General features: G+C 45.9%; 2 protein-coding genes across 5 annotated transcripts in view; one reads left to right on the forward strand and one right to left on the reverse strand.

Annotated features, from left to right (window-relative positions):
- TTF1 (transcription termination factor 1) overlaps positions 1–16,339 on the reverse strand; it is a 30,349-nt gene extending 14,010 nt beyond the window's left edge. For 3 of the 4 annotated variants that reach the window (XR_001148727.3, XM_012744097.3, XM_012744096.3), the window contains exons 1-7: positions 16,282–16,339; positions 11,981–13,000; positions 10,820–11,046; positions 8,982–9,167; positions 7,997–8,075; positions 4,081–4,211; positions 1,432–1,666 (exon numbers count right to left, since the gene is read on the reverse strand). Coding sequence is in view for 2 of the 4 variants with exons in the window: in XM_012744097.3 (XP_012599551.2) it covers positions 1,432–1,666; positions 4,081–4,211; positions 7,997–8,075; positions 8,982–9,167; positions 10,820–11,046; positions 11,981–12,993 (1,871 nt within the window). In the remaining 2 variants the exon portion in view is untranslated. The remainder of the gene's footprint in view (positions 1–1,431; positions 1,667–4,080; positions 4,212–7,996; positions 8,076–8,981; positions 9,168–10,819; positions 11,047–11,980; positions 13,001–16,281) is intronic. The other variant, XR_001148729.3, reaches the window with a different exon arrangement.
- A 2,664-nt stretch (positions 16,340–19,003) lies between these two features.
- CFAP77 (cilia and flagella associated protein 77) overlaps positions 19,004–23,233 on the forward strand; it is a 124,308-nt gene continuing 120,078 nt past the window's right edge. The window contains exon 1 of the mRNA XM_012744130.3: positions 19,004–19,273. Within this exon, the coding sequence (XP_012599584.1) occupies positions 19,082–19,273 (192 nt within the window). The 5' untranslated portion in view covers positions 19,004–19,081. The remainder of the gene's footprint in view (positions 19,274–23,233) is intronic.

A 23,233-nucleotide genomic window follows, 5' to 3' on the forward strand; every position in this document is an offset into this window, starting at 1 on the left:
GCCCTCACTCAGAACCAATTTCTAACTCTTCAACTCAACATTGCTAACATTTAACACCATCAAGAATATACCTATTTTTTTAAAAAGTGCGAAGGGATAAATAAAATGACAGAAAACCAATGATCATTGAAACTGGATGATGAATACTAAGAGTACTGTTTGTGTGTGTTATAAAATTTTCATAATAAAAAGTTTAAGAAAGGGAGAAAAAAGAATTGGCCTATTAGCTGGTGCTAGAGGACACTGACAACTCCATTTATTTTGACTGCTTATATGACAGACAAATATTGCTCTTAATACTGTCACTGGCTCTTGGAACACTAAATAAGACAAAATTTAGTAAGTAAATGATTTGATGATTCCTCTAATGCCCAAAGCTAATGGCTCAAGATTGTCTGGAGTTCCTAGTGACAGCATTGACCCAATGACAAATATTAAAAAAGCACTTATCTTGAATAGCAAAATTTGCCACAATCTGATTGACAGATCATTAGCTATTTATATTTACATACCTGATTACTGAGATATATGACACTTGTCAGATAATCAACATTGTTGTTCTTACCAACAGCCTCCCATGTTTACAGTTTTGAAATGTATCATCTGAGGTAATTCTGATGTTATAGGAGGTAAATATATGTTCAGGGTCAAGTTTCCTATTTTTCTCTTCAAAATTAAAATAGAAATCTTGCATGTTGTCTTAATTATGTTGATTCTGAAGTGGGACCACCCTTAATCATAATAATTTCCCTTTTTTAACACTGACGTATCATATTCCAGTTGAAGCTTATAACCCCCCTCTCCCTTCTTTTAGCTTAAAATATAGGGGTAGAAAGAGCTCTGGTTCCTTCATATCATACCCCAGTCAAATCTGTTCTTTGGGATTTATATCTCTGAGTGTAGTCTCATGTACCTACAACAGAACTGTAAGGCACATCAACAATGTACCCCAGGAGAGTCTGCTTTTAACATAAAATACGCCTACTGGATTTCATTTCTATCTGGTACTGAAAGAGCACTGGGTGTGCTTTGAGCTCAAGGTGTGGGTTGTGAGCCTGTAGAACCACCCGTTCTGCAGCTGCACATCTGGCTCAGCGACCCTGCAGGGCTTGGAAAAGCTACATTTGGCAAAGAAAGTGCAGCAGGATCAGGGCTGAAACTATCACTTTGTGACAGATGCAGCTAAGAGCACAACGGCCTCATTTCAGATGAAGACAGAGGATTCTAATAAAAAGCAAAATTGAGAGGCAGAGCTGTTACTGATCACCATGCTCCTGGGTTGCCTTCTGAACGTTTGTTTCATATTTTTTTAACACTGTAAACAGATAACTATCTGCTTTCACTAAAAACTTAGAAAGAGACAGAGTAAAGAAATCAGAAGTCAATATTCAGTATTGAGAGAGAGAGAGAGAGAATGATAATATAACTTACCACTTACTTTTACACTGCATCCAATTTCTGGTTTCCACTTTAGCTTCTACTTCTATCCAAGATATGCCCCTGTAAAGTCTTTCCCGAACAATTGACAGACGACCTTCGGGAGCTTCTTGGAGTCTGGGATCCACCTCATTTAACTCCTTGAGAGACATTTTCTTTAGAATCACTTCTTCAACAGCCTTGATTAGTTTCTGGGTTTCCTCCTTACTCCAAGCACCACGATTTCTTCCTATAGATATAAAAGGATGGTCTTGTAGTTGCTAATCTATTTGCTTTCAAACACAATATAAAAAAACCCCGAAATGCTAAATCAGGCACTTTTCCCAAGACAATGACTGACGTCTCAATCACACAAATGTAAAACAATCAAACATAAATACATGCAAATTAAAATGAAATTACTAAAATGGTCATGGATTCCTTTTAAGAACCAAAGCCAGAAATTATTAAATAATAAATTTAGTGGAAAGCAATATGGAGATATCTTAAAGCGATACAAGTGAATCTACCATTTGATCCAGCAATCCCATTGCTGGGCATCTATCCAAACGATTCAATGACACTCTACAAAAAAGACACCTGCACTCGAATGTTTATAGCAGCACAATTCATAATTGCAAGGCTGTGGAAACAGCCCAAGTGCCCATCAATCCAAGAATGGATTAATAAAATGTGGTATATGTATACCATGGAGTACTATTCAGCTCTAAGAAACAATGGTGATATAGCACATCTTATATTTTCCTGGTTAGAGCTGGAACCCATACTATTAAGTGAAGTTTCCCAAGAATGGAAAAACAAGCACCACATATACTCACCAGCAAATTGGTATTAACTGAACAGTACCTAAGTGGTCACATAGGTACTGCAGTAATAGGGTATTGGGCAGGGGGAAGGGGGGCGGGTATATACATATATAATGAGTGAGATGTGCACCATCTGGGAGATGGTCATGCTGGAGACTCAGACTTGTGGGGGGAGGGGGAGAAATGGGCATTTATTGAAACCTTAAAATCTGTACCCCCATAATATGCCGATATAAAAAAACAAAGTTCTTTCAAAAAAAATAAAAAATAAAAATAAATAAATAAATTTAAAAAAAAAAATTTTTTTTTCTATTTTTGTACAGACAAGGTCTGGCTATGTTGCCCAGGCTTGTTTTGAACTCCTCGCCTCAAGTGATCCTCCTGCCTCGGCCTCCCAAAGTACTGGGATTACAGGCATGAACTAATGTGCCTGGCTAGTAAGTCCTTTCTTAAAGCAACGGTTTTTTCAAACTTCAAAAATGTCGTTCTTCCTGTTTTCAAGAGCAATGTCTCCCGCATGATATTGTGAGGTTTCCAAATACTTTTCCTAAACATTTAATGGGAAAAAAATAATCACATGGTTTTTATGTACATGTCTCCCCACCAAGAGTTCCTAGTGTGCAATTAGCAGCCACAATGACACCAGCGCAGGAGTGGATGATTTAAGGCACCTGAGAATTTCTGAAGCCAGTCATCTACGCAGGGTGTCAAAAGCACCTAAGTTCACCCTTCCTTACTAGACACACGCACAGTCATGCTAAGTAAGAAAAGGGCCTCAAACTGGCACCTGCAAATGTTTTGGTTTGGCCCACAGAGTCTTATCTTTTTCCTTTAATAATAATTTGGATGAATATTTTAAAATTAAGAGATTTCTGAGAAAGAAAAAGGTATCTAGAGTTCACAAAATTTAAAAAGAAATTGCAGATTTTTGTTTTACTTCTTGGAAACTTTGAAGAACTGGCCGCAAGGCACTACCTGTGTGGCCAGGGTATGTGAGTCCCTGTGCTAAACAGTAACCTCAAGAACTGTCTTTTTTTTTTTTTTTCTGGGACAGGGTCTCAGTCTGTAGGCCAAGCTGGAGTGCAGTGGCCTGATCATAAGTCACAGCAGCCTGGAATGCCTGGGCTCAAGCAGTCCTTCTGTTTCGGCCTCCCCAGTAGCTGGGACTACAGGTGCACCCTACCACGCTCAGCTAATTTTTCTATTTTTCGCAGAGATGGGGTCTCGCTATGTTGCTCAGGCTGGGTCTTGAACTTCTGGCTTTAAGTGATCCTCCTACCTTGGCCTCCCAAAGTGGTACAATTACAGGTGTGAGCCACTGTGCCTGGCCAGGACTGTCATCTTAAAGTAATTTCAGATATTTTGATGTGAAGAATAAAACCAAGGAAACTTTTTGGGAAAGAGGGACAGGGGGTCACCAACATAGGTTTTGGGTAAAGCTGACTGAGCTGCACACCTCCCTCCCAGAGCCTTCCTTGCCACCATGGAAAAGTGACCGCCCCCACCCAGGCTACCCTACGCCCAGCTTCCTGGGATATTGGTCCACTTGGCAGAGACAGTCACATTGAAAGTTACTAAAGTTCATAGGTTACTGAACGGTGGTAAAAATCGGCCCAGTGGATGAAGGCTGCACGATTTCACTTAATACACAGGAAACAAAATGGATTAGTATGGAGAATGGCTAAAAAAAAAAAAAAAAAAAAAACCACGATGATTTTCTCCAAAAACAGGCCTGCAGCGATTTCTAGCCCAGTCGTGGGCTAAACAAGGCCTGTCGGGCTTGTCCTTCACTGAGGAGGGCACTCGGGACCACCACTCACAAGGGACCACCACTTACGAGCACTGATCTGAGAGAACTTCAGGGCCACCGAGAGGCTACTTCGGGCCACCATCTCACCAATCTTTTTCCAGTCATTCCCGTGGAGGGAATGGTATCTCTGTAACTTCTCAGTATCTTCTTTGCTATACCTACGAGGAGGGAAGAACGTTTTACAAGTTTGAACTACGAGATTGGCAGCGCTGGTCTCATGGCAGCGGCGCAGTCGTGGGAAAAGCGCGGACTAGCCGTCAGGAAACCCGGTTCCAGCAGCAGGCCCACCAGCCGTCAGGAAACCCGGGTCCAGCAGCAGGCCCACCAGCGACCGGAGACAGGCATTTCCTGTCTGCATCTCGGTGGGGTCGTCCTGTCAGTCAGTCACCAGCGTCACAGGCCAGAGGTCTGGCTCAGTCACACAGCGGCCGGAGTAAACCGTCTCTTAGCCTCTCCTTGCCCAGAGCCTCCTCGCCTGGGCGGAAACAGCCTTCCTGCCCCCGCCCCAGATGCAGTTTAAACAGCACGGCTTCGGGGACACGTCCCTGCCGGCCTGAGCCTAGGGTCCCCGTTGTTCACACCTAGAGAACACTGTGCTTCTCCCGCACAGCCCTGTCCCGACCTGCAATGACACACGCACGGTCTCGTCCTCTACACTAGCACCCCTAAAGAAACAGCAGGTGAGCCACACGTGGATTTTAGATTTTCCAGTAGTCATAGGAAAATTCATTTTAATTTAGTTTTAATGAAAGTAACTTTAAGAATATATTTCATTTAATCCAATGTGTTAAAAATGATCTCATTACAACACGCCATTCACATCAAAAAGTATTTAAAAGATATTTTTTTTTTTTTTTTGAGACAGAGTCTCGCTTTGTTGCCCAGGCTAGAGTGAGTGCCATGGCGTCAGCCTAGCTCACAGCAACCTCAAACTACTGGGCTCAAGCAATCCTCCTGCCTCAGCCTCCCAAGTAGCTGGGACTACAGGCATTCGCCACCATGCCCGGCTAATTTTTTGTATATATTAGTTGGCCAATTAATTTCTTTCTATTTATAGTAGAGACGGGGTCTCGCTCTTGCTCAGGCTGGTTTCGAACTCCTGACCTTGAGCAATCCGCCCGCCTCGGCCTCCCATAGAGCTAGGATTACAGGCGTGAGCCACCGCGCCCGGCCTAAAAGATATTTTACATTCTGTTCTTCATATCAAGCCTTCAAAGTCCAGTGTGTGTTTTACTTTCACAGCACATCTCAACTTGCACTAACCATGTTTCAAGTGCATAACAGCCACTGGCGGCTGGGCACCCTACTGGATGGCACAGTTCTAGAAGGGAAATCTGGCAAGGGCGGAGATCTTGTTGGCTCTGTACACCATGTCATTGATAATGCTCGGCAGACAACAGGCATTCCGTACACGTGCAACAAATGGCTTAATGTAAGCGTGTAACTATTTAAGGAATTTAAAGTGCATCCATCACATAGAAAAACAAATATATTAAAGTACTATTTGCTGGCAAATTAATAAACTTCTCTTTACTTCTCAAAAAAAAATAAAGTACTAAGAAAGCACTACTATATCATAAATTGATTTTGAGATTAAACACCTTAAATATTTAGGTAAAGAAAGACCAATCTTGGCCGGGCGCGGTGGCTCACGCCTGTAATCCTAGCTCTCTGGGAGGCCGAGGCGGGCGGATTGCTTGAGGTCAGGAGTTCGAAACCAGCCTGAGCAAGAGCGAGACCCCGTCTCTACTATAAATAGAAAGAAACTAATTGGCCAACTAATATATATAGAAAAAATTAGCCGGGCATGGTGGCGCATGCCTGTAGTCCCAGCTACTTGGGAGGCTGAGACAGAAGGATCGCTTGAGCCCAGGAGTTTGAGGTTGCTGTGAGCTAGGCTGACGCCACGGCACTCACTCTAGCATGGGCAACAAAGTGAGACTCTGTCTCAAAAAAAAAAAAAAAAAAAAAAAAGAAAGACCAATCTTTATAACATCCTAAGATTCTTAAACCTTAATGCAGGGGGTGGGGAACAGTGGTTCAACAAGGCAACAACAACTCTAGTAAAATACGAACAATTTCTGATGATATTGATCTGTAACTACTTCAGGACAATAACATCCTTTTTTTCTCAGAAATTTCTATATAAACGCAGAGTGCGTAAATGAAGACTCGCTATTCCCCACTATTAAGAATCATGGGGATCAAAAGGGAATACTTCCTAGTAGTTTTCCTCTCAAGGCAACCAGTCTTTCTGAGATTAAAAAAAAAACGTAGACACCCTTGAAGCAGCAGAAAAGAGGAAGAGAGAAATCAAGTGTGCCCAAACAAGGAAACAGGTGCGCTGAGTTCCTAAGCCACTCAGAGCCTTAAAATTCTTTTATTTTTGACTTTCTACTTTTTTCAGTCAAGAATTCCTTAAGTTGGAAAAATATTCTAAGGGTAAATCATCACTACAACACAAGTAATGCAGCACAAATGAATGAACTTTTTATTATTAGAATGACTTTTATTATTCTAAAAATGTCATTCCCCTATGTGTGCAACAGGTAGAAAAGTATGTTTTCTCAGCTGCCACCCTAAATTCCCCAAAAGCAAATGTCATCTAAAATGTCACCTTTAGTGGATTTTCTTAAAGTTCTGTTCACAACTAACTGTGGGGTTTGAGAAAGAAGGATAGGGCAGGTCTCAGTCTGTCTGTGTGAACTTTCCTCACCTAGTGTTGATTTCTCTCTTTTAATTAATTGAATCTCCCTTAAGCTTAGAAGTTGATTTCTTTCTGTAACATTTTAAAAAAGAAACAAGGTTGATTCAATGTCAGAAGTTTAGGGAACATGTATGTCTTGGTTTAAAATTACACAGTCAAGCAGAACTCTGCTGACGCTGCTAGAAGATTGACTAAACTTGCTTCCCAGAGTGAGATCAAGGAGTGGAGCTGATGAGCTGTTTATTAGGCAGGTAGAGATGACAACTTCCTGCTGACACTTCTGTCACTGAGCAGGGTGCTAACCCACTGCCAACACTTCCTCTGTGTCTAGGTTTTTTTTTTTAACTTGCAATGTTGGAAACAAATTATAATTGGATATTTTATTTGGAAAAAAGGGAGGAGAGAATGCCAACCACCACATTAAGCACTGTGGATTGACGCTGCTGAACTGCACTTCCACAAGGAAACACTAGTGTTTACCTCTCCTGCAAACATTTACTGAAAACCAAAGAATTGTGCTAAGTGCTGAAGGGAACATCGTGTCAGGGAGAAATGCTTGGATTCATCAGGAGCTTACAACGTAGTAGGGAACAGAGAAAACAGGAGTAATAGCAAGAGAGACAGAGTGTGTGGAGTGCTAAAACAGAAGTAGAAAGAAAAAGCTGAGGATTTAGGGAAGAGAAGATCACATAAAGGTTTATGAAAGACATGGAAATTGAAATGGGCCTTGAAGACAGACATCTGACAACAAATACACTATCTAACTTCACACGCAAAAATCTTCATTCTTGGCCGGGCGCTGTGGCTCACGCCTGTAATCCTAGCTCTTGGGAGGCCGAGGCGGGCGGATTGCTCAAGGTCAGGAGTTCAAAACCAGCCTGAGCAAGAGCGAGACCCCGTCTCTACTATAAATAGAAAGAAATTAATTGGCCAACTGATATATATATAAAAAAATTAGCCGGGCATGGTGGCGCATGCCTGTAGTCCCAGCTACTCGGGAGGCTGAGGCAGAAGGATCACTCGAGCCCAGGAGTTTGAGGTTGCTGTGAGCTAGGCTGACGCCACGGCACTCACTCTAGCCTGGACAACAAAGCGAGACTCTGTCTCAAAAAAAAAAAAAAAAAAAAAAAATCTTCATTCTTTACTTCCAATCCATTTCTGTGGATATTTTGATTTATAGTGTTGGCAAAGACAAGAGAAATGTTCTGTCCCAAGCTGCTAAGGCTTTTTTCTTACCTGCCTTTGTAATTATAGACATCAAACATCTTCTTTGCTCGATAGTATACTAGCTTCCAGGGTCGGGCGATGCCTTTACCTACAGTCAGAAGAACGGTAATCAGAGGGGCTCGCAGAGCCTGGCACAAAATGAAGTCACAATATAAAAGAACCCAGAACAGCCCTTTCAAACAACACTAACTATCCTAAACCCCAGGTTACAGTTGGGGGTTCCTGTGTCCTGTAGAAAGCTGTCTTGGAGAGCAGAGGTCCACCATCACCAGTTTCCCTGGAATCGTCAGAAACTCGTGCTTAGTACCTGAGCCTCCAGCTTCTGGTCTACTCAATTCATGGGAAAGACCCTTATAAGGCAAGGCGATTTTAACCTAATTTGAATTAAGAGGAAGGGAGTGCTAAGGTGGAGAACACATGCTAAGAGCTCTTGACAAGGTGAACAAAATCCCTCCAAACAGCTTTTCTCACTTTCCCACTCTAAGGATGAAATAATCCCTCCACAGGGCTCACGACCCCGTTTTCCTTTGTACATTCCACCGAACTCCTCAGGAATGATCCTCTTTAAATTCAAGAGGTTTCCCTTCTCTCTGATCCCACGTGACTTCACACCCTCTGACTCCCAAGCAGGATGGTTCCAGCTACAAACCACACACACGGCTACACCGGAAAAACATAGGAGATCATGGTGCGTAGGATGTGCTCTGTTTAGCACACACAAAAAATAAAGGATGGAAGAGAGACCAGAACCATAATTATTGCCAAGCAGGAACGACAGAAGTTGATCGTTTAATTTTTCACGAAGCCCATGAAAGCACCGTACTTGGGAGACATGGCCACATTCCAAATCCCCAAAAGCAGACTGGGAATCCGAGGCTATCTGCACTGCAGCAGTTAGCACGGGCCAGGCACTGTGCGGGACACTGGCTATGGGTTACCGTGTTTGAGGCTGGAAGGCATTGGACGGTCAAAGGGTGAGTATTTCTAAACTTACCAATGTGCAATCTAAACGAGTATTTCCTTTTTAAGTCGGTGATGGTGGATTTTTCCTCTGGGTATCTGTCCGTATGCAGTAGCTTGTCTGCGGTCTCGATTCCCGTCAGGGACAGGAATTCTTGCACGTTTTTCTCTAACTGCTGATTTTCCTTGGCAGAAAACTTGCCAAATTTAATAGTGACACCTAGGATTGGGGGCGGGGAGAAAAAGTACGTACAGTCAACAACAAATAAAAGCAAACACAGTGCTGGGTTTTCCACCAGTGACTGCAGCCTGAGGGCACAGCGCCGGCCGCCTCCCTGCCGGGCAGCAGCCCCTGTCCCTGCACCTGCCGTTGCTCTCGGTCTCCACTGACGGACTCAACCTTTTCTTCAGGGAAAGGTTCAGCCCAAGCTACACTTCTGCTCCCAATGTCTGCCCTGGGCACCCTATTCCAAAGTGACCCTTCCTGCTTCATCAGTCTCATTTTAAAATAGTCTTAAAATATTTATTTATTTTTTGAGACAGAGTCTCTACTCTGTTGCCCAGGATAGAGTGCTGTGGTGTCAGCCTAGCTGATGGCAACCTCAAACTCCTGGGCTCAAGCAATCCTCCTGCCTCAGCCTCCCAAGTAGCTGGGACTACAGGCATGCGCCACCATGCCCAGCTAATTTTTTCTATATATTTTTAGTTGGCCAATTAATTTCTTTCTATTTTTAGTAGAGATGGGGTCTTGCTCTTGCTCAGGCTGGTTTTGAACTCCTGACCTTGAGCGATCCACCAGTCTCGGCCTCCCACAGTGCTAGGATTACAGGCGTGAGCCACCGCGCCCGGCCCAATAAGTAACATTTATTCATTAAAAATTCAAGCAGCATTGAAACGACAGTTTAGAAGAAGCCCCACTTTACTCCTCTCTGCCACACGCTTCCCCCGAGGCAGGACATCGACCAGGGTGGCAGGAACAGGGAGGCTTAAGCACATTTCCTGTGCCTGTGTGTTGTGGGGAGGGTAACAAACGCCAGTGTGGGTTACATTCTCTTCCTCTTCATGTGTCATTGTGTTGCGACTGTGTCATGTGGTACTTTTTTCTGCTCTAGGCTTATTTTAAAACTATCTTTTACAAAACACATACTCATAAAAATGTCAACACAATATACCGAAAAACAGGATCATTGCATACTGCTCTGTAATTGTGGGTGTGGTGCTTCTTGGTTTTTTTGCTCAATTTGTCTGTTTTCTGAACTAATCTCTTCAACCTGATTAATTCCACAGAGCTAGGACATCTCTTTTCACTTTTTTAAATGGCCAGCAGTATCAGGCCTCACGCAGCAGGTAGTAAATACCGCTCATTGGTAGCACACAGCCTTAAAGGTATAGCTTATTCTTAAATCCAGTGAGCTTTCTGGGAGGTTCTTGTAACACTGAAACCAAGGCCACTACAACCAGCTCACCTGCAAATTAATGTGGTGGGGAAGGAAACTACACCTCATTAAAGATGATGATTTTAATTTGACAGCATTTTAATTTTACTTAACTTCTATATCCTTCTTGGTGTCTCAACCAATTAACCTCCTATTCCTTCTATTCTTCTAGGATTGATTTTCTAGTCTGGGGCTTATCTGGTCCCTTGGGCCCCATTCCTCCTCGCCGCCTCTACCAGCAGTGGGCAAGAAGGGGAACAACAGTGCACTTCATTTTGCTAAATTTATAACTTGGACAGCAATTCTGAGAGGAAGTTGAAAGTAGATGAAGGATGCTTCTTGTGAATCTATAAATCCGAATCATTCACAAAAGAAAGTCAGGGGCCAGCTCTGCATATAGGAAAGTTCAACAAATATTAAGATTCCACAAACTCACCTTGTGCTTTAAATTCTTTAAATCGCTCCAAGTCATCCCGATACATTCGTTTAATCGTAGTTGCAGCCCTTTCCTGGATGTTAGGAATGAATTCTCGGAGCTGCTTCATGGCAGAATCCAAATCCACATCTGAATCACCTGAATCTCTCAAATCTTCATGTAAATATCTTGTTTCAGAATCTTTAGCTGATTCTAAATTGCTTTCTTCTTCATTTGTAGGTTCTAACCTAAGAGGGGAAATTGGGTTGACTAAAATTAACATGTTGTTTGATCTAATAATTTTTAAACTTTTTTAAAACAATGACTCATTTAGACTACTGGAGTGTTAAAGCTTGATGGGATCTTGGAGTTGATTTCAAACCCTTTATTAAACGTAACTTGATTTATTTGAGTATACTTCAGAGGCAGCCTAGAAGGTAAAGTGATTAAAAAAAATCCATGTTGGTCTGAGTGTACTGGTGTTTACAACTAATTGATCACAAGTAGTTACAGATTCCTTTGTTCCCTCTCCACTCCCACTGCTTCACTTGACCAGCCTTAAAAAAAATAAAAATTAAAATTAAAAAATAAAATAAAAATCCAGGCAGGCATGCCTGTAATCCAGCACATTGGGAGGCCGAGGCAGAAAGATCACCTGAAGCCAGGAGTTCCAGACCAGCCTGGGCAACATCACGTGACCCTGTCTCTACAAAATAAGTAAACAAACAAACAAACTAGCCAATTGTGATGGCATGCACCTGTAGTCCTAGCTATTCAGGAGGATCACTTGAGCCCAGGAGTTTGAGGTTGCAATGAGTTATGATCTTGCCACTACACTCTAGCCTGGGCAACAGAGAAAGATCCTGTCTCTTGAATAAGAGGAAGTGTCACCTTCCTCCTATCTATATGCATAGGGACAACAAAGGTAATTTGGGGGTCTTAAAATGGCTTTTAAACTCAGAGAATTTCAGGGATAGAACAGTCTTAGTGAGAATCTAACCGAACTGCCTTATTTTATATATGAAGAAATTAGGTCACTTGCCAAGCCTACACAACTAAGCATGTGGCTCATTCTGTACACATTGCAGTCTACCTCTTTGTGATTGTTGCCATTTACTATGTACATGCTAAATAAAGAGTACGTGAGTGGCATCCATGCAGAAAACACACGTCCCGCGTTACCTGGACGCCTCCTCCCCATGCTCGTCTCCGGAACAGGCCCGGCTCCTCTGCTCCCGCCGCTGCCCGAGTTTCTTTCCTCCTTTGAGCAAGGGGCCGTGGCTTTCCAGCGCATCACTCTGTGGGTTCTCAGAGTTCTGGCTGAGCGCAGAAACCCCATCAGCAGAGGCTACACCGCTTCCAACAGAAGCGCGCTTCTTCTTCCTCGCCTTTTCCCTGGCATCCCCAGGTGCCCCGAGCCCCATCAGGGCCGTGCCCACCTCTCTGGCCGCCTGTGGCCCTTCAGCGCACTCAGGTCTGGCCAGGGCCTCCAGCTCCTGCTTGTTGGACTTTCTCCTCTTTTTCTTGTTAGACTTGTTTTTCTTAGCAGATACCAGTGGTTCTGGAAGGCTGCCTTCCAGGCCCACAGAAGGCCAGGGCTCCTGCTGGTGCGGGTCCACCTGGGGCGAGGGCACGCTGGGGTGCTGGCTCTCCCATGGGGCGTCACAGGATGCACCTGTCCTCCTACGGTTCTTCTTCTTCTTCCGAACTTTACAGTGCGGTTCTTCTGATTCATTTTCATGTGACTTAGCAACTACCTGCAGTTTGTCCGCTGCAGGCTCTTTCGTTATCTCTCGTTCTATGCTCGTGTCAACACGAAGGGCACAGGCACCCTTTTTAGAATTCTTTCGCGTGTTCTCAGTATTTTCTTCATCCACAAAGACATATACAGCGCCTGTTTCCTCGTCTACTCCCAAAGCACTATGTCTTCTCCTTTTCTTCTTTCTGTGTGTACAAGTGGCCTTCTCAGTCTCATCGTGGATTTCTGATTTTTTCAAAGGAGAAGAAGTGAGCTGTTGGAAATCCTTTCTCTTCTTTTTACGCTTAGTTACGTGAGTCTGTTCACTTACCAGGGAGAAGTCTCTGAAACTTTCATGGGAACGTTTCTGATGTCTTTCCTTATGTACAGAATGCTTTTTCTTTTTCTTGTCAAAAATTGGAGTGTGGATTTCAAATCTGCTGGATTCTCCTTCCATTTTATTCCTGTAGGGAAATGTGACAACAATGGTTTATTTTTGCATTTTAAATATAGCCTCGGGGGGAGAAACATCACAGTGAAATGAAATTCCATGACAAATACTAGCCTGTGGTCAGGATTATAAATTTTCTATTATATTATTCAAAATATACAGAAGGCTCACTGTGATTCTCTCTGTCTGGTCCCACTGCTTTTATGATACAGAAAAGAGTATTAACAAAGAACGCCAGTGTCCTGCGCCATGAGGCCTCTGCCCCCTCACAGCCTCGCCTGTGACCTCACCTTTCCAACTCTGTGCTTCAGCCACACACGCCTTGTTTTGGTTCCTCAAACATGCCACGATCCCTCGCTTGGCTCTCCCTGGAATGTTCTCCACTGCCTTCCCACTCTCTCTGCTTCCTGCCTCCTGCCATCCTGCAGAACTTGGCTTGAAGATGGCTCCTTCAAGAAAACTTCCCGTGATCCCTTGGGCTTGGCCCATTCCCCAAATGATATGCTTTCATATTTAAAAAATAAATAATTATTTAGTCATTTCATGTCTAGCTCCTCCGCTTAAAAAAAAAAAAAGGAAGAAGGAAAGTGGTTCATCTGTCCTGTTCACCTCTGTGTTTCCACCATCTAGAAGCCATGACCCAGGACACCATGAAAGTGCAGGCTCCACAAGTGGGCTTCACAGTGGGGGCATCAGGTGGCCACTGACCTCAAACCGGAAAACTGCTTCTTCGGTTAGCTATGCCTTGTTAGCGTCCAATGAAGAGTGAAAATTCTACAATACACTGGAATAAATTTTCATAAGGATGTAATGCTAATACTTACATATAGGGCACATGCATTTGGGATTAAAATACAGTAACAGGGACACACTTTACAAAAGAGATGGTTAGAAATATAATTTTTCAGACAAGTCTTGTTCCTCTCCTTGCTCTGTATTGCTTCCAGGTTTCTAAATTTTTTAGATTTATCTTTGACTAAGTAATACATTAATATGATAAAAAAGCAAAATAACCTATTCATATTTCCTCTTGTTTCTTACACAGAAGCCTGCATCTATATATTCTGGTCTGTACTTGCAATTCAACAGCAGATCCTGGAGATCTCTCTGTATCAGTGGTCTTTCAAGCCTCAATGCTAAGCACATTTTCTACAGAAGGCACTTAATTTACCCTGGGTAGTAAATAGCAGCTATAAGAATTGTGTTACCTACAACCTCATACTCTCCCACACATTAGACAAGAGATGTTAACCCTCAAAGCTAAGACACCTGCCCGCATCCTCTCTCTCCCTCTTGCTGCAACAAAGGAAGTGTCCCTGCTCCTGTCAAAAGCCATTTCCGGCCGGGCGCTGTGGCTCACGCCTGTAATCCTAGCTCTTGGGAGGCCGAGGCGGGCAGATTGCTCAAGGTCAGGAGTTCAAAACCAGCCTGAGCAAGAGCGAGACCCCGTCTCTACTATAAATAGAAAGAAATTAATTGGCCAACTGATATATATATAAAATTAGCCGGGCATGGTGGCGCATGCCTGTAGTCCCAGCTACTCGGGAGGCTGAGGCAGAAGGATCGCTCGAGCCCAGGAGTTTGAGGTTGCTGTGAGCTAGGCTGACGCCATGGCACTCACTCTAGCCTGGACAACAAAGCCAGACTCTGTCTAAAAAAAAAAAAAAAAAAAAAAAGCCATTTCCTTCAATGTGTATGCTGGATCCCAGCCCCCTCCTGCCTTCTCAGAGAGACTGTGATCCACTAGGTACCCCACCTCTCTTCTGGCCTCTCCCTCTGTACTGGCTCCCTTCTAGCAACACTCCAACAGCCTTTAATATTTTCTTCTTCTTTTAAAAAACAGGGTCTTGCTCTGTCATCCAGGCTGGAGTGCAGTGGCATGCTCACAGCTCACTGTAGCCCCAAACTCCTGGGCTCAAGCAATCCTCCAGCCTCCTCCTGAGTAAGCTAGGACTATAGGCATGAGTCACGATACCTGGCTAATTTTTTTTTTTTTGGTAGAGACAAGGTTTGGGGCTCTTGCTATGTTGTCCAGGCTGGCCTGGAACTCTTGGCCTCAAGCAATCTCTTGGCTTCCCAAAGTGCTTTGATCACAGGTGTGAGCCACCATGCCCACTCTTTAATCTCTTCTAATTAAAAAAAATGCAACCACCCTCTAACCCTAAAGTTCCATCCAGCTATCCTCTTTCCTCTCTTCACAGCAACATTTCTTGGTAGAGAAATAGCATTTTCCATTTCTTCCTTTTCCATCCACTTCTTAACCCATATCCACCCTACTGTCCCACTGAGACTGCTCCAGTAAGAGTGTCTATGACCTTCAAGCCACTAAACTCAATAGGCACTTGTCATGCCCATCTCTCAGGACCTGCCAATAACAACAAACTGAGCAGACGATTCCTATAAACAATCTTTTACAATCCATCAGTTCCTTTCTTCTCTGGAAATCACCTCTTAAGCTCCTCCCTCTGGTCTCCTACAACCTTCTAAATATGTAGTCACTCCGTGCTAAAACCTTTTTATGGTTTCCCCCTTATTCTTAAGATAAAGTCAAAATCCTTACAGACATACAAGGCTGTTCATTTCTTCACGGTCTAGTCTGGTCCATGCCTAACCTCTCATTTCTCTCTGGGTTTCAGACACCCTGTCTTCTTTCATTTCCTAGAATCCACTATATTCCTTTTCATCCCAGGGACTTTGCAAAAGCAGCTCCTTGGACCAGGAACACTCTTCCCCCGCATTACCTTTCTGCCCTTTAACTGAGCTAAGTATGAAAGTCACTTTCTCAAGAGGGCCTCTTTCATTTCTTAACTGGGTCCCACCTTCCTGTTAAACAGTGTTTCCCAACAACCCAGCTGCTTCCCTCTCGCACTTTTCGCTGCTGTGATTATCACGGTCCTCTCAGTTTGGATCTTACCCGCCTTGCTCCTCTACGGTTCCCCAGCGAGTGGGCGTGCATTCAGCCACACTGCCTGGGCGCACACACTTCCCGCCCGCGGGGCACGCGCCCCAGCCCGCCCCGATCCTCTCGCCGCCCTCGGGGCGCGACACAGACCCTGCTCTGCTCTGGGGTGGGTGCCCCGGAGCTGACAGGGAGGGAACTAGCCAGATCCTCTTATTCCCAAAGACCCCAGGCTCAGGCCCCCTGACAGGAGGCCGGGGGCGGCAGCCAAGGCAGAGGCGCCGACCTCAGGCCAAAGGCAGAGCTCCCGCTCGATTTTTATATGCGGATTAAAAACAAACAAACAAAAACAAACAAACAAACAGGAACAGCCAACAAACGCGCTTTTAACCCACCTTCCGAAACCGTCGCCACCTAAATCTTCCAACCCGGAAGTGCTGCTGTTATGGAAGCGGAAGTAGTCACGCGTCACTTCCGGCCCCCTCGGCATCACGCTGCCATAGCAACACAGCTGCCTCTCGGACCCTATCGCAGGCATAATTAATTGCCTGCCCATTTTGTTCCTGTGGTCTTTGGGGGTGGCGTGGGGCAGAGCGTGTGGCGTGCTAATTCATGCATGCATTCCATTTATTACGTTTTTCTGAGCTCCATCTATGGTCCAGGAGTGAACATCCTGGGAAGACGGATAAACAAATAATCCAAGATAATTTCAGACTATCCTATAAGGAAAATAGGGTAATGCGATGGAGAGTGACTGGGGACAGTGGGTGCTACTTCAGATGGAAGGGAAGGCTCTTTGAGGAGTGACCTTTGAACTGAGGGCTAAATGAAAAGGGCAAGCAAAAATGTAGGCACAAGAGTGTTTCAGGCTGCAAGCAAGTGCAGGAGCCCTGCACTTGGTTGCCGGAGGAACTGAAAGAATGGCAGAGCTGGAGCACCGTGCATGAAGGGAGAGTGGTGGGAGATGAAGTCAAAGGCAGGCAGAGGCTAACTGGTGCAGAGTCTGATGGACATGAAGCTTGGATGAAGTCTTGAAAGGTTAGAGCTAGAAGGAGCCTCGGAGATCTATCCCAATCCTCCCATTTCAACAGTCCTGAAGAGATTTAGCTTATGATTAAAAGTGAAGTTTTAACAAGACCATCAGGCTGAGGCCATTATATCTACTACCCAAACTTTTAGACTTTTTGGATAATAAACATAATCATGCAGGCAACAAGTTTTCTCATTTAATCCTGTAATAACCCACCTTATATTTTAGGGGTATCTTTATGAGATACTATTAGCCCAACCTGTGGATTAAAAACTGGGGTCTGTGGTAACTTGTCCAAGGTGACTTAAATGGTCCAGCCAGAATTCAAACCTGTGCTCTTTCCACTACTCTGATATCCTGCCTCTCACTACACAACTCTGACATCCTCTGTGTAAGCTGCTAAGTGGCTTTTATTTATTTATTTCCAGAGATAGGATCTTGCTTTGTCACCCTGGCTGGAGTGCAGTGGCATGGTCATAGCTCACTGCAGCCTAAAACTCCTGGGCTCCAGTGATCCTCCTGCCTCAGCCTCCCGAGTAGCTGGGACTACAAGCATGAGCCACCACACCCAGCCCTCAACTGGCTTTGTTTTAAAAGTGCTCAACCTATACTTCTGTGAAAGTCTGAAAGGGAAACAGTGAATGGACATATGCACATGCTTTGCCATACAAGGGCTGTTCCAGGCCTCGGATGAGCAATTTGAACTCTGGTTTGCTCTGTAAAGGTGGTGTTGGTATTGTCCACTGTCGATATGTAAGGCCTTGAGGTCCAGGTTTGTCATCAGTATAACTTGTTCTATAGTGAACTCCCTTACCTAGAGCCTTGTGCAAGAGGATATTTTCATGTTTAATGAAAATGATAGTGATGCATGCATGAACCCATAGAAGGCTGGAACTAGATGAGAGATTAGAGATCATCATTCCAAAAACACTGCACCGGTCACTGGGAAGATTTTTTTTAAATGCACATTTTTAACTTTGCATATGGATTGAATATTATACACTATGGTTATATCACATTAAAATCATTCGGCATGATAATGACATTGTAGTTATGCATGACAATGAGTTATGCGTGAGAATGTCCTTGATACATGCTGAGTACTAGGGTTAAATATGGTATGTTTACAGATATTTTCAAATGATTCTGTAGTGTGTGTGTACATGCTCATAAACTCACAGAGAGAAAGCAGATACAGCAAGTGCTAAGGACTGGTGAATCCAGGTGAATGGGTTTCATCATACCATTCTTTCAACTTTTCTGTGGGTTTGAACTTTTTCAAAATAAAAAGGTTGGTGGCGAAGAGGGTGGTAAGCAGACTGAAAGAAACGCAGAGTCCCAGATGCCATTTCCAGATATTCTGATTCAGAGAGTCTAGGCGTGGGTCCTGTGAATCTGTGTTTTTCAATTTCCCTCCATTCCGTTGCACAAAGTTGAGTACCATTGATCTAATCCAACGCTAGACTTTCCTCCCCACCCATCTCACAGAAAAATACCCCAGGACCCAAAGGTGTCTAGCTCCAGACCACCCAGTGGATTGGCAACAATGTCAGGCTTGGAATGGGGATTTCTATGTCATCATGAAGAATTTAGCCCTAAGTCAGAAATGCATGTTAAGGGAGCCCAGGGAGCAGAGTGGGGAGGGCCTACGAGCGGAGTAGGGCGGGTGGAAGGAAGGTGTCTTTGACTTGGAAGTCAAGTATCAATGTTCCTCTTAGAGCCCCGTCACTTGGAACACAACCCAGTGGCGATTCCCTACGTGGATTCAAGAAAACTCCACACAGGCCCACATTGGCGGCCACCAACAGTTTCACGAAAGAAAAGGGACAAGCCTGGCCCGGCGCTGTTGGCGTCCCGTCGCCAAGGAGACGGACCGTTCCATTCTTTCTCGGGGGGTGCTCTTGATTTTGCTCCTCTCCCAGTCCGCGGCGCGGAGCCCGGAAGACGCCCGGGGGACCCAGCCGGGCTAACGCACGCCAGCTCGGGGGCTCCGCGCCGCGAGGGAGCGTCGCGAGGTGGGCGCGCCCTGCCCCGGGGGGCCCGGCCCCGGCGCCCACCCCTGGTTCGCGGTGGTGCGGCCCGGCGCGCGGCGGGGCTCGGAACTCCTCGCCGGCCCGACGTGCGGAGGCGGCCGGCCCGCCCGCAGGCTCCGCGGCGACCCCAGGATGCCGGAGGCCAGGAGCTCCGGCCAGGACCTCATGCGATGGAAGAAGAAGCAGCCGGTGCGCCGCTCGGTCAGCCAGATCTCCCCGCCCCCGCGGCGGCCCCTCACCCTGGCCGACATCCGGCCCGGCATGGAGAACGAGAGGCTGGGCGTCGTGCGGGACTCCATGTTTCAGAACCCGCTCATCGTCAAGGTGAGCGGCCCGCGCGCCCGCATGCCCGGCGTCCCTCCCCGCCCGGCCTCCCCGCCCGGCCTCCCCGCCCGGCCCGCGTTGGAAGCTCCGGCTCCGGTGCACACCGGGCCCGGACCCCGGTGCGGTCATGGTCAGGTCGCGTCGCCTCTCTGAGCCTCAGTTTCCTCATCCTCGAAGTGGTCGTGATAATGGCACCTATCGAAGGGACGGGCTGGGAGGATCGAACGGGGTAGTTTCTGCGGGACCCGGGCACGGCGCCCGACACGCAGGAAGCCTCAGTGCTGGCTGCCGTGGGTTCCCGCGCTGGAACCCGCAGGGGCACGGGTCGCACGCAGCCAGCCCGCGTCCTCACCGCCAGCCCTGGCGGGGCGAAGGCCGCCTCTGCCCCTGCCCCGCGCGCCGGAGCCACTGGCATGCAGCAGGTGCTCGGCGTGTCTCCTGGGAGTCTCTTTCCGCCCGCCCGCCCGCCCGATCGCACTCTGTTTACGCTACTTACTCACATCGCAGCCCCAAGAGAAGAAAGGGGCAAGCCCCTGGCGGGGGAGGCCCCGCGGCCATGAGCGACGGAGCCGCGTTTCTGGCCAGGTCACCTTCGCTCTTACCGCGCACGCGCTCCCTCACCTGAGTCCCGTCCGCGCGGCGGGAAACCCAGGGCTGGCTGGCACCGCGACGCCTCGCCCGCCCGGGGCCACCGGAGCGTCGAGCCCAGCCGGGCGGTCGGGGAGCGGGCCCTGCAGCAAGTTCACCTGGCGCCGCTGGAGGGCAGTGCGCTCCTAAAAATGCGCTCGGTTCCCAGGTGCCGGAGGTGGGCGGCGCAGGAGGCAGCCAGGGTTCCCGCGACAGTTGTTTCTGTGACCGCCAGCCGCTGGTGGGAGCCCAGAGCGGGGGATGGTGGTTTGCTTTTGTTTTCTGGTAGAGAGCACCTGGACTTTCGTAACACTGTGCTAGAATCGGCTCAGTTCATTGGCTCCTGGGCAGACATTGACTCTTTCCTCTTGCCTTCCCCAAACTGTGTTCCTGCAGAGGAGGGAGGTACTGCCAGGCAGCGGGCTGCACCTGGGCAAAGTTGGCTGGTCACCCTCGGCACCGTCCACCTAATATGCCTCTCCCTTGGGCCCCACAAAGTGGAACCAGGTCTTTGACTGACTTCTAGGTGAGAAGAGCCACTCTCAGCGGACAGATGGGACAGACAGTTGGGGTTCGCTATTCTGGGATCGAGAAGAGAATTAGGTCCACCCCCTCTGACTAGCTGCATTAAGGTTAGGTCATTGCTTTTGCTCAAGTAGTTACTAGCGGGCCAGCTTCTCCCTACTTAAATATAAAGTGATGGCACTGTGGAGTTATCCGCTGTAGTGAGTTAGCGTGTGATGTCCACCCTAAATGACGTGTATATATAGAATATGTATGGATATATGCACATGTACATGTATATGCTTATAGTGCGTATATTATACATACACATAGATTTTATATCTCTCAAGTACATATGTGTATACATACAGTATATGTTCATACATGTGTCAAATGAAATGCATGTACATATATATGTGTGTTCCCTCCCTCCTTTTCTTTTTCCTTTTGCTCCCCACCCTATATCAAGAAGGACAACATGTTGCCTCTGGGTGGCACCAGCTGAACAGCTTCCAGTATGAATTCAACCCCTGATTCCTAAACCCAAGTTCAGAGTTGGAAAATACACAGGAGATGACTGACACACGACTGGGGTTCTGTCCTCTGCCAGTGAGATGCACAGCAGGCCTGCCCTGGGCCCAGGTGACTGCGAGCATCAGGACCTGCCTCAGGCACTGTGCGGAGATGGAGCTGGGGGTTCACCTCGGTCAGGATCAGCCAGGGGGCAGCCTTTCCCTCTGACTTGCCTTTTTGGTTCTCCAAGGGCCATAAGGTGCTTTCCGTAGCAGTTAAGATTATGTCCACATTTCAATATTTACCACCTCCTATAAGACTAAAAAATCTTAAGATTTTATAGGTCAAAACCTGACCTAAATAAAAGTTGGCAGAGAAATTGAGCATGGGAAGGAACCGTGACTGTTCCCTTTTCCAGAGCCCCCTGTGCAAATGAGTACACTGAGGCCGTTTTTGCTCCAGGTCCTGGCCGAGCCTGGGTTAGCAGCTACATCCACGGACTCCCAGCCCAGCATCATTTTCAGCACTCCAAACAGCTTTCTATATTTTAAAAAAAAATTTAAGTTATGAAAAATCATAGGGGTTTTTGGTTTTAAAGAAAAGGAAAAAATTGAAAGTATTTAAGATTGGGGAGCCTTACAAATTTTTTTAATGTTACAGAAATTTCTATTGAGCTTGGTTTGTGGATTTCTTCCTTGCGGCATATCAGATCTTCAGACCCTGGGTTGGCGTGTGCCTCCTCATTGCGTGTGGCAGAGCTTGGGAGTGCCCTCTGCCTGGGGTGTCTGTAGGAGGGTGATTGGAACCGAAGCATATTTTGGTTTTGTCTAAGCCTGAACCTGAGGTGTGCATCTATACTGGAAGAATATAGCGCCTTAGAAATAGTTATTTATTCCACCCTGTTGGGGGGTTGTTGCTCAGATTGTTTTCTCGAGTGAATAGCATCAGCATTTTTTCATTTAAAATGCAGAGACACTGACTGAACAAACCCGACACTGGTATTTCGCACCTATGGAATTTACCAGGACGTAGACACATCAGTAATTCAGGAACATGTCTGCAAGATGCCACAGTAACCAAGTGAAAAGGGAAAAACACAGACATCCAAGCAGGTATTTTATCTACAAATGCACAACAACTATTTGCCTCATTTAAAACCAAACCAACTGCTTATTTAATGGGGACGATTGAATCAAGTCGGCGTTTCACGAGGCCACAAAAACATGTAAATATTTTCCAACGGAAAGAGCTTCTACTCTTGTACAAAGTGATGTGTAGGTAGCCAGTTTTCCTTCAAATGTGACTCTCTGGAAAGAATAAAATTAAATAGAAAAGAACCAAGCTTCTTCCCCAGAATTCTGTGACTCAACACAGAATCCTGCTACAATAGCCTTCAAGGCTCCTTCACAAAACCTGTCAGGGGTGCAGCTTCCTGCCATCGGAACTCAGCTGATAACCTGTCAATACAATTATAGGGAGAGACTGCTTGGCTTGCTCCTCTGACAACCTCGAGTCTTCTGCCGCCCTGGAGAGGCAGCCTGTGTACGGGGGGTGCAATTTATGGATTTGAGCACCCTTAGAAAGTGCAAATGATCATGGCACCCGATTTTTTCCATAATTTATTTTGACTTTGTTTTTCTGTGGGGCTTTATGTCACAAATAAGAAGTACATGCATTTGTAAAATAGAGTCATAGAATCACAGCATTTGGGACTGGAAGGAAGCTTACAGACAGCTAGCCCAACCCCTCTTTTGAGGGTATGAAGGCCCTACGAGTGGAAGAGACCTGCCCGAGGTGCTGCCCTGAGCTGGTGGCAGAAGAGGGATGAGACTCAGGTCTCCTGACTTCCAGCCCCATGCTCTTTTGGCCACAACACACAATTAATTAACCACGTGATAGCCCAGACTGGTTATATTCTCTATAGCAGGCAGTCAAAAAGGGTTCACAAATGAACCTGATTCTAGTATCATTTCACTCAATGTTCCATCCAAAGTGAGCTCTATTGACTTCTCAGGACTTGTCAATAGCCAAGACATATTTATTGAATGTTTACTAAATGCCTAACACCGTCCTAAGCTTCCTTGGGGGCATAGAAACAAGTTTAGAACTCAGCACTTTCTGAATTTCACAAGGAGTTAACTATTTAATATTTAGCTGCAGAGATGGGAGATATATATATATATATAGCTAAGCACAGCAACTGCCTTAAAGAAAGCTCTCAGGGAATTTAGCTCTTATTGTTACATACACACATACACACACAAACACTCACAAATAATAAGGCAGGCATTGTCATGGGTCACCCCATAAGTCCTT

This window comes from Microcebus murinus, chromosome 12 (genome assembly GCF_040939455.1).
Source record: "Microcebus murinus isolate Inina chromosome 12, M.murinus_Inina_mat1.0, whole genome shotgun sequence".
Taxonomy (NCBI): Eukaryota; Metazoa; Chordata; class Mammalia; order Primates; family Cheirogaleidae; genus Microcebus; species Microcebus murinus.